At 36.2% G+C, this 15,777-nt stretch overlaps 2 protein-coding genes across 7 annotated transcripts; both read left to right on the forward strand.

Annotated features, from left to right (window-relative positions):
• The first annotated feature begins 663 nt into the window (after positions 1 to 663).
• LOC102620233 (histone-lysine N-methyltransferase ATX5) lies at positions 664 to 10,247 on the forward strand. 6 transcript variants are annotated; one of them, XM_006491207.4, is made up of 23 exons: positions 665 to 1,941; positions 2,042 to 2,097; positions 2,180 to 2,375; positions 3,274 to 3,393; positions 3,515 to 3,583; positions 3,682 to 3,750; positions 3,849 to 3,940; positions 4,051 to 4,143; positions 4,483 to 4,618; positions 5,100 to 5,172; positions 5,413 to 5,512; positions 5,677 to 5,801; positions 6,387 to 6,532; positions 6,771 to 6,875; positions 7,084 to 7,148; positions 7,304 to 7,517; positions 7,686 to 7,772; positions 7,882 to 7,938; positions 8,040 to 8,129; positions 8,284 to 8,370; positions 8,665 to 8,723; positions 8,911 to 8,985; positions 9,692 to 9,792. In XM_006491207.4, exons 1-22 carry the CDS (start codon positions 1,081 to 1,083, stop codon positions 8,936 to 8,938), a joined length of 2,928 nt encoding a protein of 975 aa, XP_006491270.1. In that variant the 5' UTR covers positions 665 to 1,080; the 3' UTR covers positions 8,939 to 8,985; positions 9,692 to 9,792. The 6 variants fall into 6 exon arrangements, with proteins under 6 accessions (XP_052292760.1, XP_006491270.1, XP_052292758.1 ...); XM_006491206.4 differs by lacking the exon at positions 8,665 to 8,723 and adding an exon at positions 9,892 to 10,247 and having other exon boundaries at positions 668 to 1,941; XM_052436801.1 differs by lacking the exon at positions 8,665 to 8,723 and adding an exon at positions 9,892 to 10,247 and having other exon boundaries at positions 1,792 to 1,941; positions 2,187 to 2,375.
• Positions 10,248 to 11,277: 1,030 nt separating this feature from the next.
• On the forward strand, positions 11,278 to 15,631 carry LOC102627613 (probable F-box protein At3g61730). Its single transcript, XM_006491413.4, has 8 exons — positions 11,278 to 11,366; positions 12,390 to 12,589; positions 12,689 to 12,733; positions 13,256 to 13,420; positions 13,536 to 13,583; positions 14,011 to 14,181; positions 14,898 to 15,005; positions 15,240 to 15,631. Exons 1-8 carry the CDS (start codon positions 11,278 to 11,280, stop codon positions 15,320 to 15,322), a joined length of 909 nt encoding a protein of 302 aa, XP_006491476.1. The 3' UTR covers positions 15,323 to 15,631.
• Positions 15,632 to 15,777: the final 146 nt, after the last annotated feature.

The raw sequence follows: 15,777 nt of genomic DNA on the forward strand, positions 1-15,777 counted from the left end.
CGATGTTCCATTTACATAATTTACGTATTGCTTTATATTTAATGTTAATTTATAAGTTTTATATTAAATTTATATTTCTTACGTTTTGTTTATATAATTTATATTTAATTACAAAAATAATACTGTAATTTTAATGATGATACTATAAAATGACCCAATATTTAATAATTATTTAAAATTAATGGCACGATGTTTAGTTTATATTATTTTATTTTTTGAACGCTGGAACGAAGCATTCTCCTTCAGGCTTCTACAGTCACTAGTCGGGTATCGAGCCATATAGATATAGATCAGTTTTGCGCACCACCGGTACGGGTGCGCACCCGCGGGCTAACAGACGGAAGTCACGCAATAAGCCGTTACCTCTCGTCGTGACAGCGTACAAAATATACATCTACATTATTTTACAAGCAACTGTAAGGTCAGTAACCGTTGGCCACGTGCTCGACAAGATGCACGATGCATCCTCGCGGAAACATAGCATAAAATTTCTATGCTACCTCTCGACTTTTCACTTCGCGCTTTCGAGGACGCAATATTCCTTACCCTCCCTCCCTCTCCAAATATTTGGAGCCAAAGCACGTCATATTTGGTATGGACCCCACCGTAGCTCCATATTTTAATCTCATAAATTCATAATAACTGCGTTTTAATCAAATTTATTATTTAAAAAATATATATGCACTGTACTTCGTGCCTTGTGTAGAACTCGTCGTTAGCCAAACAGCACCCTGCGTCTTTACCACCTCCGCTCAGCTCGTCGGGTTTCTCAGAAAATTGTATTATTTTTGCAGGGAAAATTGATTTTCTCTGTCGTCGCTACTAATTCGGCGATTGCTATTCACAAATATTCATCCAATTATCTCTAAATCGTTTCTTAACGGAAACAGAAACGTGCGGTATTTCGTAAGTCTCCTCCGCCAGCGCCGCAAGTTAGGGTTTCGAGTTAAAGTCTAGGGCTAGGGTTTTAATATTAACAAATTTAATTGTACGGAAATACAAACATTAAGTCGCTGGTTTAGATAAGGTGAGTATATAATTTGCCGTGTTGGATGGGAAGTTAGGGTTTGTCTGAAAGGTATGATTATAAAACGACCTTCGAAACTCGAAATGCCAAATCCACAATTTTGCAAGATTGCAGAGTCGTGCGAGGAAAATGAAGTCGCCGATGAGTATGCTTACGTAGCAAATCCAAAGAAACGAAGAAGAAGAGGAGGCGACGATTGTCATCAAAGCTTAATGCATGTTGAAGTCGATGATTTAAGCAGTGGCTCAAGTTCTTTTATTAGCGAGGAAGCCACATGTTGGGACCCCGAATTTGAACCTGATTTGAACAATTTTAATTATAAAGGAAGAGGCACAAACCGGAGCTCCGACAGGTTTCGACCTCCAGCATTGAAACCTTCGAAAGGAAGGACTCAAATACTTCCTTCCAGATATGATGATTCGGTTCTTGTTGTTGGTGACACGGATTCAAGCTTTGACGAGGAAGATGATGTTGATATTATAGAAGTGAACGGGGATTTTGATAAGTTGGGTTTTACCATGGATAAGTATAGATTTGGAAATTCAAATTATAGAGGATATAATGGTTTTGATCCGAGAGAGTATTTGGTTTCGCGTCGCCCTGTTATGCCGGCAGGTAATGTAAATTCTTTGCCAATGGCGGGTAAGAAACAGTTTATGCCAGGGTTTAGTTCTAGGAATGTAGAGAGAATTACAAAAGAGAAAGAGAAAAAGAAAAAGAGGAAGGATGTTTACAAGCCTGAGGATTTTGCTCTGGGTGATTTAGTTTGGGCTAAATGTGGGAGGTCGTATCCAGCTTGGCCTGCTGTTGTAATTGATCCCATTTTGCAAGCGCCTGAAGCTGTGTTGAGGTGCTGTATTCCTGGCTGCCTCTGTGTCATGTTTTTTGGCTACTCAAAGAATGGAACACAAAGGGTATATAAGTCTCTCATGTTTTCATTTTGTTGGTTTCTTTTGTTTAATATATGGTCATCATGTTTTCACTTAAATTGTTTGTAATGATGTTGATGGGCAGGACTATGGATGGGTGAAGCAAGGGATGCTATTCCCTTTTGCGGAATTCATGGACAAGTGTGTATATTTCCATTTTTGGATGATTGCACAATAATATTTTTAGAGTATAAAGGGTTTTCTTGATTTTCTGTTTGTTTAGATTTCAGGAGCCAACCCAGTTGCACAAGAGCAAGATCAGTGGTTTTCAGATTGCCCTGGAGGAGGCAGTTTTGGCAGAAAATGGTTTTTTGGACTTGAACCTTGGTATTGGGCAAATTGGTCCAGAAGCTTATTCCCGCAGAGGCCAAGAGGCCACGGGTTCAGGTCAGGATCTGGAATACTGCCCTCAGAATCAGGTAAGTTCTTCATAATTTCACTACTTTGTGGTGCATTGAAATTTCACGGATGCGTTGCAAGGCTCTAATCACTATTCAGCAAGATTCACATGCATATGATTAAATTAAATTAGCTTTGGTTTTTCTGTCTTGTTGTTTACCATAAAACTGTTACTTAAATATTCAATTCTTGGATGATTTGCACAGAAGAGGCTTGTGTAACATCTGAATTAAGTTAATAAATTAGGTAAACTTTTCAAAGTACTGCTACACAGATGTACATGTTGCATGCAGTTATGAACTGAATCTGCTTTTTTAAATTTGTGGTGATGAATTGAAAGTTTATACACTAGCTTAGGTTTACCATCCATCTACAATGTTATATCCTTCTGCATGACTTGTTTGAGGCTGTTCTTTTCTCACTCTCCTCTTACTTTGATATTCTGGCATTTGAATTATTTTTGTCTTGTTATCAGGTGGTGCTGATGGTACCATTTGATATATTCTTTGTGCTGTTTCTGGCCCTTTCCCATTGCTGTTGCAGTCCTACTTCAAGTTGGAGGATTGCTTGTACTTTTTAAAATTTTTCATGTCTTGTCGTAGGCGCTAAAATCCAATCTTAGTCACTTTTCCCATCGTGGAATTTTCGTGCAATGTTTTCTAGTGGATTAGTGGTTCTCATCCTGTGTGATAGTCACTCTACTAGACTGTGCGGGGACTGTACCCGTTCAATAATATTGTTTGTGGTTGTACACACAAAATTCTGCTTTCCTTAACACTTATTTTCTAACACTTTGGATGTTTGTGTTTGTATTTTCAGCTGTTACTTTGGGTTATTGGATAATATATTTCCGTAGGTAGTGATCAGATAGTTTTGTTTTGTGTTTCAAGAATTCATTTGTTTAATCAACTGCTGCAGAATGCATGTTATAAGGTTGCAAGAGTGTGTGACGGTTGTGGCTTATTTCGACCTTGCAAGTTGAAGAGAATGAAAGGCTTAGTATCTGAAACCCAGTTTTTATGTAAACATTGTTCTAAGGTTCGTAAGACTCTGTTCTTGAATTTTATTTGACATGAATGTAGCTTCTATTTTTCTATTGATGGAAGAAATAGATTAACTGTTTTTCTTAACATGATCTCCACATTTATTCCTTTTACAGTTACAAAAATCAGAGCAGTACTGTGGCATATGCAAGAATATTTGGCACCATTCAGATAGTGGGAATTGGGTGAGATTATTCACACTTCCGGTGGGGCTAGTATATATATATTTTTTTGGTGGGGGTAAAAAACACTGAGAAAATATTGTTTTACTTCTCTGGAGCAGGTATGTTGTGACGGTTGTAATGTTTGGGTGCATGCTGAGTGTGACGAAATTTCTGGCAAACATTTTAAGGTACACCTACCTAATTTGTAATTTTATTTTGTTTTTATTTATGTTATTCATTATGTTCATGGAGTTTGGGGGTTCACTGACCTGATTATGCTGTGAAGGATCTGGAGCACATTGATTATTATTGCCCGAATTGCAGAGTAAAGTTTAAATTTCAATCATCAAATATAGGAAAATGGCAGCCAGGTGTCAGGTATGTTAACTTAATCCTACAGACATCTGATGTTTTACTTTGGCTATGTATTATGGATGTTCATTTGATGTGAATTTTTAAACATTATACCAAACAATATTTTTTGACAGTGCTGTAGAAAATGACGGGCAAATGGTGCTGCCTGACAAGATAATGGTAGTATGCAATGACGTCGAAGGAGCATATTTTCCAAAACTTCATTTGTAAGCCTCAGAACTTATTAATGTCCTTGATAAGTTTAATAAGACCGTTATTGTTTTTTTCTTTTTGTTAAAAGAATCAAATTGAAAAATTCTGTTAGGGCTGACATTTTCTATCCTCCTCCCCATTCTTTCTTTCGGAAAATGTTTGTTCACACTCTTTATTTGGAAATACTTATTAATAGCCACACATACATTGTCAACAAGTTATTTGATTATTTGACTTGGTTTTTTCAGTAGGGAATTCTGGTTGCACTACTTTGGTTTATGGCAAAGTTGTTTTGAATAGAATATTCTAAAAAATAGCTGAGCTAAACTGATGTTTTGCCCTTTTTCCTTTAGAGTTGTGTGTAGGTGTCGATCATGTGGGCCGAAAAAGCTAACACTTAGTGAATGGGAACGCCACACTGGCTGTAGAGCAAAAAAATGGAAGTATAGCGTGAAAGTTCTGGGCACTATGCTACCACTGGGGAAATGGGTTCGTATTGATTCTTTCATCTTGTTTTTATAATTCTTTTTATCTGTATATTAAATTTTTTAGAACTTTTGGTCATTATTGGAGGCTATTGGCTTAATGTATTGATGATTAAAAGAAATCACAGCTATCTACTATCTTGGTTCTCAGTGATTGTTGCTCATAAATGTAGTTTCCTTCCTTAAAGCCATAGCTTGCTTCATCAGTTTCCCTTCCAACTTTAGTGAATCAGCAAGAAATGTAATTACCTTATCTATAGTGATTGCTCCTATCAGGGAATATTGGATTATTTTTGTGGACAGAATGTAACCCTGCTCCCCTCTTCCCTTTTCTATGTTTTATTTTCTAATTGTAGACATGTGAACAATTGAACATCCGGATAGCCATCTGATCTGTCAATTAACAAAACATTATGGCTATATATGTACATATTAAGTTTTGATTCTTAAATGTATGGTTTTTATTAACATCGAAGACAATGCAGATCACTGAATTTAATGCTGATGCTATGGATCCAGTAAAATTAGATGAGAAAAAGCTACTTGCTTTTATGAAAGGTAATAGGCACATCCTTGAAATATTTACATGTTGATATTATTATTATTATCATTATTGTTGTTGTTGTTGTTGTTGCTTTTGTTTTTTTTTTTTTTTTTTTGGGCGGGGGGGGGGGGGGGGGGAGTTGGGGTGGCGGGAGGGTTGATGTGGTGTTCTTAGGGGTTTCAAAAATTTTAACTAGAAATTTTTGTGATGTTTCAGTATTGGGAAACTTACATAACAGTTTTTTATTGCTACAGAGAAGTACGAGCCTGTTTCTGTAAAATGGACAACTGAAAGATGTGCTATCTGTAGATGGGTTGAAGACTGGGACTACAATAAAATTATTATCTGCAATAGGTAGGTCATTATTGGTTGTCTCTTGATACCAGGTAGATTGGGGTGGTTAAATGATAAACCATTTGCAGGCAAGGGGATTGAAGCTTATATTGTATTCTTTTGGAGATTTTTTTCTTTATTTATTGATTTTTTTCTCAACCTAAATGGCATTGTTATTTGTTCAGGTGCCAGATAGCTGTTCACCAAGAATGCTATGGGGTAACTGATGTTCAAGATTTTACCTCATGGGTTTGTAGAGCATGCGAAATGCCTAATGCTGAGAGGAAATGTTGCCTCTGTCCTGTGAGAGGTATGTCCTCGTAATTGAATGTGGTAATAGTTCTTAACTGTTCTGTTTTTTTTGTATATGGCATGCGTAGATAGTGTATTTACACACATGACACATGTAAGTATTACCTGTAGTTGAAATGGAAAGAAAATGGTCAGTGCCATAATTTATAGTTTCTGCATGGTCTTGTGAAACTTTTTTTTTTTTTTGAAATATGCAAAACAAAACAGTAGTTATGTCGCTTCTTTTAGGACTTCTAAAATATTGGTTGATTCCAATTTAATTTAGATGATGCTGCAATCGTAGTAGTTATACTTCCATTTATGATTTCTCTTTGCCTATTAGCAAATATAAATGTGATGATGTAGCATTTTGATTATGTATTCTGAGCATTAGTATTTAATGCAGTTATGATTTTCTCTGAAAATGTTGGCTCCAATCTCAATGCTTGTCTGTCTCATCATATTTAGAACTGATTTTTGATTATGCATACTGAGCAATGTAAGTCAGACTACATGTCTACCTATGTCTGACAAAGGGCTTGTCTTCAATGCCGGCTTGTCTTCAATGCCAGCTTGTCTTAACATGTTGAAACTGCTTTTTTAGGGGGTGCACTGAAACCAACAGATGTTCAAACTCTTTGGGTTCATGTTACATGCGCTTGGTTCCGGCCTGAGATTGGTTTCTTGAATCATGAGAAAATGGAACCGGCAACTGGAATTCTTAGAATTCCAACAAATTTGTTTTTAAAGGTATGATGTGGTTATGATGATCATCTAATGAGCTTTCTTTCCTCCTACTTCAATCAAGCATCTTTTTAAGGCAGTGCTTAAAGACTGTCCCTGCCATGCTTGGGTTCTATTTCGCATTCATTTAAAGAAAGTTCTCTTGGCATTGGTTTATTTATTTATTATTATTATTTTCTTTTAGTGTATGGGTGTTGAGTTGACTGCTTGTCTCTGAAATTTTTCTTAAATGTATTGACTGCAGAGTTGCATAATCTGTAAGCAAACTCATGGTTCGTGCACTCAGTGTTGCAAGTGTGCCACGTATTTTCATGCAATGTGTGCCTCAAGAGCAGGATACTGCATGGAAGTAAGTCTTATTGTTCTTTGCTCGTAAACAAATTCATTTTTTGAGAGTTGTAATTTCATGGAATATGTCTACAATGGAAGATAGTGATTAAAAATGATTTTTTTTTCTTATTTTTCACACATGATTTTGCTTACAATGGTCAGTGCATTAAGGAAATGAGGGTTGAACGTTGTAAATTATTTCATTAATTTTTAATATTGAACTTCAGATACACAGCTTGGAGAGGTATGGCAAACAGATAACAAGGAAGTTGATATACTGTGCTGTCCACAGGTTGGAAAAATTTACTGTTCATTGGTTTCTTTATTTTTCATATTTTCTGATTTCAATCTGTTCTTCCATTGAAAGACAAAAGAATTGTCCAACTTTATGCACCATATCTTATGGTTTTTGGTCTTCGTTCCTTCGTATCTTGATTTTTGGTACAGGACCCCAAATCCAGATGCTGTTGTAGCTTTCCACACTCCAACAGGGGTTTTTGCTGGTAGAAGCTTGCTTCAGAACCAGAGAGGCTGTTTCCGTGGTTCAAGGCTGGTTTCAGCTAAGAGAACAGAGGACTCTGAATCACCATCCCCTGATACTAATGACTTCGAACCTCTATCTGCTTCAAGATGTCGTGTTTTCAAACGATCAAAGAATAAGGTGATGAATTTGGGAACCTTATACTTTTTAAAAAAGGAATTGTTGAAATTTTAGCCATGCTTTTTTCGAGGTTGCGTTTCTTTTGGTACAAAATGTCATGTCAGATGTGACTTTTGTTTAGTTTGTAGCTGACTTCTTGTGATCTATCTCTTTTCTTCTTGTTTGCAGAGCATGGAAAGGGAGCCGATATGCCACCGACCAATGGGGCCAAGACATCATTCTTTGGATGCAGTTATTAGCTTGAACACATATAAAGTGATATTCTTGTCTTTGTTTTATTTTTTTCTCATCGTTTCCTTAGATTGTTTTTGTTTGCTGGTAATATTCCATTTTATACTTACATGCTTATTTTGTCTTATGACAGGAAGTTGATAAACCTGAGATTTTCTCTTCATTCAAGGAAAGACTTTACCACTTACAGGTACACCATCATTTTTAATGTGAAATGACTGATGCCTACAGGCCATCATCTCAATTTTTTTTTTGTTTGGGGGGGGGGGGGGGGGGGGTTGTTTTCCTCAGAGAACTGAAAAGCATCGGGTTTGTTTCGGGAAATCTGGCATACATGGATGGGGCCTCTTCGCTCGTAGACATATTCAAGAAGGAGAAATGGTACTAAATTAAGATTTTACAATTATCCATTTTCAAACTTGTGGGTTTAAGTATTCAACTTGTCTGGAATTTTTTTGATACCTCGAATAAGACAATCAGTGTCTGGTTTCCTCATTAGTGATGTGATAGTTATAGAAGGCATTTATATCTCCAGGTTGTTGAGTATCGTGGTGAGCAGGTAACTCAAAGCATTGCTGATCTAAGGGAGAAACAATATCGTAAAGAAGGCAAAGATTGCTATGTGAGTTCCTTATTCAGTAATCCATGGCCGTGACCATGGGATTGTTGTGGCAGAGCTTGTATTATTTGATTGCAATTATAACTTACTGTTCCTTTCTTGTGTGATGAAGAGTTTGAATTTCTCAATGTGGTGAACTATCTATCCTTTCCTAGGTGTTTAATGGTAATAATTGATTTGTTTGAAACTTGGGCTTTTGGGACTTTTGAAAAGTCTGTCAATAGTATAAATATGATGTGAAAATTGTAGATGAGAGAAATTGATAGGCATCTTCCTAAAAGAAAAGGTTCAATGTAGGGCAATGGAGATAATGGAGTTCACAGCATTCACCTGTCTGGCAAGCAGGTGCCAACATGGTATATTTGTTGAGGACTTTTCCTGCTTTGGTTTCTGTGGGCTTTGTGAAAATGGCTACCTCCTTTTCATCCACCTTGCTTCAACCCCCACTTGATTTAGGGCAGAACAACTTTTTATTATTGCTGCTATATGCTTTGTTTTAATATTTATTGGATTATTTAATCTTTAAATTAATGGTTCCTGCAGCTATTCAAGATCAGTGAGGAAGTGGTAATTGATGCCACAAATAAGGGGAATATAGCTCGCTTAATCAACCATTCAGTAAGTTCTTGTTACAAAAGTTAATAACAAAATCTTCAAGATTCTCTTTGGGGTGTTTGTCTCTCTCTCTCTCTCTCTATATATATATATATGAAGCTCTACCCTAACTTGTAATTTCCTCATTCTTTTGCCTGATCAATTAGTCTGAGTTTGGATTTGGTTGGCTTGGGTTAGGTTAGTGAAATTTGTGTTGACCGTACACAGATTCTGTCAATTAATACTTATATCGGTGCATGTGGTTGTGCAAAGGCATTGTATACCCTGCTTTTCTTGGTTCTGCTCTCCTGGTATCTGAAGTTCTCAGACCCTGGTTACTTGCATTGCACCATTTGAGCCTACGACAAAATAACGCCAAAAAAGGAAAAAAAATGCATTATTTTAAGGAAAGTGATTATAAGGAGACAACAATTTTGATTTGGTCTGGATCTTTCAGGTTCTAATGATTAGTGTTGCTTTTAGAACCTGAGCTTCACGCCTGTTTCCACCCATTGGTCTTGTTGTAGTCACCAAAAGTTGCTTCTATTTTGTGCTTAAGTCAGTAATTGTTGTTGCAACTGTTTTATGAACCAAAAATTACTTCTGTTTCATTAATTGTTGTTGCAACTGTTATATGAAATTCGACCTTGATTCTTAGTTCATACATTTATTTGGCCCTATGTGGTAGCATTTTTAAAATGATGTTAAAAATTTATTCCTTCTGTTGCAGTGCATGCCTAACTGCTATGCAAGGATCATGAGTGTGGGAGATTGCGAGAGCCGGATAGTTCTTATTGCTAAGACCAATGTGTCAGCTGGTGATGAATTAACGTATGATCTTCCCCACCACTACCCCCCCAACAAACAATATAAATTTTGGTTTCTTGGTTGAGGAATAAATTATTGTGCTTTTATTTATTTATTTTACAGGTATGATTACTTATTTGATCCGGATGAGCATGACGAATTGAAAGTCCCTTGCCTATGTAAAGCTCCTAACTGTCGGATGTTTATGAACTAGGTTCTATCTTTCTGCTAAGAGTAACCACCTTATCTTCATTTTTGTGAATCTCACATTGCCAGTCTAGCTTTGTAATTTTCTTTTTCTTCTTGTCTCGAAAATATTTGGTCCATTTTTTTGTAATTCTTTAGATGGCAATAAAAATGTAAATACATCAATCGCCGGCTGGCTGTTTAGTGGTGGTATTTTTGTAAATTGATGTAGACTTTATAGAATGTTCAGATTCCGATTCGTCTTGTGAATGTTACTTTGTTTTCCCGTTGAAGTGCTCTGCGAATTGACCATGTTTCAACTTACCAGCACATTTTCCCTTTTTCCTCGGATGAACTGCAAGTTTAATATTTTTATCTTATGGTGGCGAGATTTGTCCCCATTTTTTGTCATTTTGTTTAAATAAGGTGAATGAGTAATTGTTAATTAAATTATTATCTGTATTACAATTTAGAAGTTAAATTTTTTATACTGTATAAATCCATAAGTTTTATGTTTAACTCTTCTAAACTTTTAAATGGGGGGGGGGGGGGGAATTGGGAGAACTTAATATTGCATTCCATTGATGGAGATGGAAGATATGCAATGATAAGAATCTGAAAAAGAAAAAAAATATTTAATATTGCTTTGACGGAGGAACAAGAAAAGATAAGAGAATTTGAAAAGGAAAAAATTCCTACCTAAAAAAAAAAAATTATAAATATTAAATTGACAGGTACTTTTAGTATTGATTAGATCTAGTTGCAAAATATGTTCATTTTCAATTATCGGGGTGGGTTAATAATCAACAAGGGTGGTTTTATAGGAAAAAAAGGGGGCCATCCTAATCTTATGCTTCTATACTCCATTTTGTTGAGATTTTCACATGGCCTGGCAGAGCGCCAATCTCCTGGTAATGGTGGAACCGAAACCACATACGTCAATTTTCACCACGAGATTCGTAGCCTTGCGGCAGTAATGGCTAAAATTCAACAAACCGTGATGAAGCAATTCTTATTCTTAATGGTGTTAGTTATCTTAGCAAACCCCAAAAAATGGGTGAAAAAAAGGAATCAAAGGAAAATTGATAATATAGGTGGGCGGTAAATTGTCTTAATCAGGACTTTAGGTGGACGTGTAGTAATATTATTGGGATATCCTTGAGGCATGCCAGGCCCGGCCCATCACGAGAACCGGAATTCCGATCCATGATGAACTACTTGAATTTAACTTTCTTTTTAAATCTTGCATTTGGCGCGCCTATATAAAGCGGAAGACTGAGAGTTGAAGTCATTTTGAAATTTCTCAGAGAGAGAAACAGAGAAATGAGGAAGAGATTGAAAAGAAACAAGGGACTTTGCGTTTGCAGCTCTCCTTGCTGCCCTTACCATGCTTCTTTATCCCTCTTCAGCTGGTACTTTCTCTCTATAGACTCTCCTTCAACAATGAACTTTGAATTCGAGCCATATCTCCACTTCATTCCAAATTCTTACTCTCATATTCGTATACTTTACGCTTGCATATTTAATCAATTTTAGTGAAATTTAAATCAATTCATGTTTTTCGAATTTTGATTTAAAATTCTGAGCTCTTGTTTTGTTTCATTCAATTTAACTGAATACGAGCTTTTAAGGTACTCTGGAATCTGAATTTCGAAGACAATAACCGTTTCATCATATTTGATCTCCGAATCTGGGATGATATGATCTTCAATTATCAGATTATTTGAAATTTTCTCAAGCTTGAGATCTGTTTGTTTTCAAAATCTATTTGACGAAGTTGTTTGTAGAAGAAGGTTGTTCGGTTGTTTACCAGTTGGTATGAGATGTTTTTAGGAAAAAATTTGATGTTCTACTTTGAGAAAGCAATTTATCGTTTCCAAACATTATTCCCAACCTCTATAAACAGATCGGTTGAGAATCGTTTATTCTTATTCTTCTGTTTCAAAACAGTTTTCCATTTTGATTCTTGACAACTGTTTGGTAGCTGCGAAAATAATGTGTTTAGAAATTTAACAAGATATTGAATCTCATGTTCTCTGTTGTTCCAGTTTACTGACTAAGCAAAAAATAACCTCGTCTGAGAATTAGAAGATTCTGTTATCTCATATTTGAATGAACTCTTTTAAGTTTTGAGGCCACAATTTCTTCAATTTTCCTCTGTTTTCTCTTTAGCCAAACAGAATAATCATGAGAATTTAGTTTTGAAATTAACTCGTGAATTTTATGTTTTCGAAATTGGAGTGCTAAAACTGGCCATTCTCTTGAGCTTTTTGCTAGCCTGCCAAATTAATCTTCAAAGCACAGATCTGCGTTAAATTTGAAATGAGTCAAATTGTTAAATCAGTTTTGCAGTTGATGTTATTTACTCGGTTTAGCTATTATTATTTTTTTAAAAAAAGATAGTATTAAATAAATTTTTTTTGGGCTAAAAAAAGGTATGACGTGGACATATGGACATACATAGCGAGGTTTTTGGACGGAAAATCTCTGGTGAAGCTGGCGTTGACGAGCAAATGGTTCCACGACGTTATTATGCATGACTGCGTTTGGAAGTTCGCGTGCCTGCGTGATCTTCAGGTCCCCGATCCACGCCACGTGTCCTTTAACTGGACCAAGATCTACGCTACGGCTTTTGGTATAGACGAAATCCCTTTGGTTTTGCCTTTTTAATATGCCTTTTTTAATACTGTCACTATCATCATCACAGTCTTATCGCTATAATTCATTATTGCAGATGGGAGTCATTCTTACTTGTTTCGTCAGCCGGACAAACATCTTGGTAGTTCTTTCTTTCAGCATTTTCTGTTTAAAGAATTATAGTTGTATAATTAAAACTAGAAAGGATTCAATAAATAAAGCTCAAAGTTTGTAACCATTTTCAGTTTTTCACCCTTGGATTACCCTTATCAGATATATGGAAGAAACTTGATAGCATCCTGGTTGGTACAATGAAGTGAACAGGAACTTATGATTTTATATTGGGCTTTAACTGTTAACTGCGTTAGATAGATTATATCATGATTAAGATGATCTCATTTGGGTTTCTAAGTGGCAATTAAGAGTAATGGCAAACTAATTGCCCATCAGTTCAAATTTCCTCTCAACCTGCCATGCCTACTTATATTGTTAGTCCACGAACGCATTTCATGCCTATAGGTTTAGTAAGTATATGAGTAGCTTGCCTTTTTATGCAAAATATTTGTTGTACCAACAATAATAAATGTGGAAGCTCATGCTTCAGTGCATCTGCCGGCTAATGAAATTTCTTCACTGTGTTTCGTCTTTTTACCGAACGAATCAGATTGGATGCGAATTGGTGCATTTCTATTCGATTCACAAGAAGCACTCCTGACGGACAAGCTGGACTTGCCCGTTAGAATCATAAAAGAAAAAACTATTGAGAAGATGCTGAAGGCCTGTGGATCCTGCTTGTTGAAAAACATTAAAACTGGGATATGGATAGCTGGTACTGTAAAATCGATTGAAGTATCCTGCTGTTACTTTTAAATTGCGTTCATATTTGGAATGTCATAGTCATTAGCCCAACTAATCGTGCACGTCAATGTGGTTGATTCTTTCAGATTTGCAGCTAGTTCGATGCCCTGCTTGTAACCTTGATACATGTGAAGGTGAGATTAAATGCCTAATTGCTCATAAAAGCAGGGCATGGATTTTTTTTTTGGTTGTTAGATTAATTTGTTAGATAAGATGTGTGGTTAGGGTTGTGATCACTAGATATGTAACACTGCTTTGGTAATAAGCCTAGTGCTGGACCGTAGGTCCAGATCACAGAATGTGAGATTACTTTTAAAATATAGTGCAATATACTTCATGTGGTAGAACCCTGTCACTGAGGATTAGAAATCCATGAGGACCATGACCTTCAAGATTCTTCAACTAACAATTTGTGATGTGCTCTCTTTCTTGGATATTTGTAGCAGGCGATTATTGAAAGAGATACCGAGAAATTTTTTTTTTCATTTAATTTGTTTCATTATTTAGTAAAAAGGCATACCACGAGTTGTGAAGCAAGAAAACTCGCATTTTTCCGTGTAGGAACAATGCAGATGCTAGAAGCCAGGCATATAGAGCTGTTCTTGAGTGAGGGTTTCCTGAATAGAAGCTGGGAGTATGAGCTTATTGGATCTCATAAAATTGAAAAGGATGTACGGGCAGCTTCCGCAGGAATTTTTGATGTGGATCACTTCAAGGACTGTCAATCAGCAGGTAAATCTTCATTTTGTACACTAAACTCATCTAACTCACCGTGTTCAGTCCATATCACCAAGAAAGATTCACAATATGCTCATTAGTCATAACAAGACAAACCCGCAAAAATAAAGTCTGCTTCAGCCACTGGATAGGAACGTTGTCTCTAAAGTTTTCATGTGAAAGGTGTAATAATATTTTCCACAGCATCAAGGAGCATAAGTTAGGTGAAACTGAAAACTATTTGGTAGAATGCCTGATCAAAGATGATCTAAGAATGCAAATGAGGTACTTTGGGTTTAGAATATCTTTTCACTGACATATTCTCAAATAGCCGATATGGCTACCCTAAGATTTCAAGCTTTCCTTTATCAACAATGTCAATCCAATTGAATGAAAGATTAATGCTGTTAAAGAACTTTCGTTTGATAAGAACCTAACATTTAGCTTTAACTTGCTCTTGAATCGCTGAAACACTTGGGACTTTGTTGACATAAAATTGAGGAAACCATGAGGTGCATGGCCATATGAATTATGAAAATGTGTTTTACATTGTGTACAGTAACAGAACTTTATCAGAAAGATCATAACCGAATTTTCCAACGGATGACAACTAGAATCTATTGGGCTGGTTACTCCGGGATATGGATCGGGATAGAGCTTATGACCGAGAAAGGATTATTTCTGATATTGAAGGTGGAATGAATATAATTCAGTTTTGAAATATTTGGCAGGGGTGTTCGATCTCAAGAGATGGGCCGGCAAACCAAACGAGATGCTACCAAAAGCCATAATTGCTTTTCATGCAGTTGCTATCAACACCAATTTACAAAAGAACGAAGGTACATGTTTACAATGTGTGAAGATCCATAAAAATTTGTTTGAATGTTCTCAGCTCTTCACTTCCGCCTCCCCATTGTTACTAGTGGTCTATTTTTCAGATAGGCCTGCTGACTTCTTCTTCTTCTTTTTTGGGCCTATTGCCAGTACATTCTTTGATTGCCGTTCATATAACATGATTGAACTATACAAACTACATTTTTTCAATTATTTTCTTTTTGACTTTCTGGGAGTAGGAATTCTTGTCAAGTACCACACCATGAAAGCTGGGCCCGAAGGCGATATTGTATCGATCCGAATCTCACAGCAGCTTTTGTAATTCTGCTTAATTCTCACATATATATTAGCAAATATCAGATAATTCTAACTTCGGGACAATTGGTATGCCTAACTCAAAGTTCAGAGGGGATCATTCTTCAGCAATCATTCCGATCTTACCCCTCATTGTAGAAATTATTACAAGATACTGGACAAGTCTTATCTACGATTCAAGATTTATAGCCACTAGTTAATGTCTGTAATCGTGAAGTTCAGTTTTGCTGTAGAGTTTTTCAGGTAGTTATGCTTCTTAAAATGAAGGAGCCATAAGTTCATTTCTTAATTTCTTTTCGTTTGCCTTCAAAATTAGCATAGGCTGATGAATATAGAAGTGGTTTCAGTTTTCACTTTTTAAAACATTAAAGGATTTCTATTGTCAAACTATACGTCGGCATGCCGTACTACAAATTGTATGCATAGACTTTTCCCCTTGTACTTGCCTTGAACTTATTGCCT

The sequence above is a fragment of the Citrus sinensis genome, chromosome 3, assembly GCF_022201045.2.
Source record: "Citrus sinensis cultivar Valencia sweet orange chromosome 3, DVS_A1.0, whole genome shotgun sequence".
In the NCBI taxonomy this organism is placed as follows: Eukaryota; Viridiplantae; Streptophyta; class Magnoliopsida; order Sapindales; family Rutaceae; genus Citrus; species Citrus sinensis.

What these genes read in the sequence shown, in the direction of transcription:
- LOC102620233 (XM_006491206.4), top strand. Translation starts at nt 1,081, where the DNA reads ATGATTATAAAACGACCTTCGAAACTCGAAATGCCAAATCCACAATTT. An exon ending in AAAATTATTATCTGCAATAG is followed by an intron (nt 5,513 to 5,676) that starts GTAGGTCATTAT and finishes TTATTTGTTCAG; the next exon opens with GTGCCAGATAGCTGTTCACC. An exon ending in CAACAAATTTGTTTTTAAAG is followed by an intron (nt 6,533 to 6,770) that starts GTATGATGTGGT and finishes TATTGACTGCAG; the next exon opens with AGTTGCATAATCTGTAAGCA.
- LOC102627613 (XM_006491413.4), top strand. Translation starts at nt 11,278, where the DNA reads ATGAGGAAGAGATTGAAAAGAAACAAGGGACTTTGCGTTTGCAGCTCT. An exon ending in TCTTTATCCCTCTTCAGCTG is followed by an intron (nt 11,367 to 12,389) that starts GTACTTTCTCTC and finishes GGCTAAAAAAAG; the next exon opens with GTATGACGTGGACATATGGA. An exon ending in TAACCTTGATACATGTGAAG is followed by an intron (nt 13,584 to 14,010) that starts GTGAGATTAAAT and finishes TTTTCCGTGTAG; the next exon opens with GAACAATGCAGATGCTAGAA.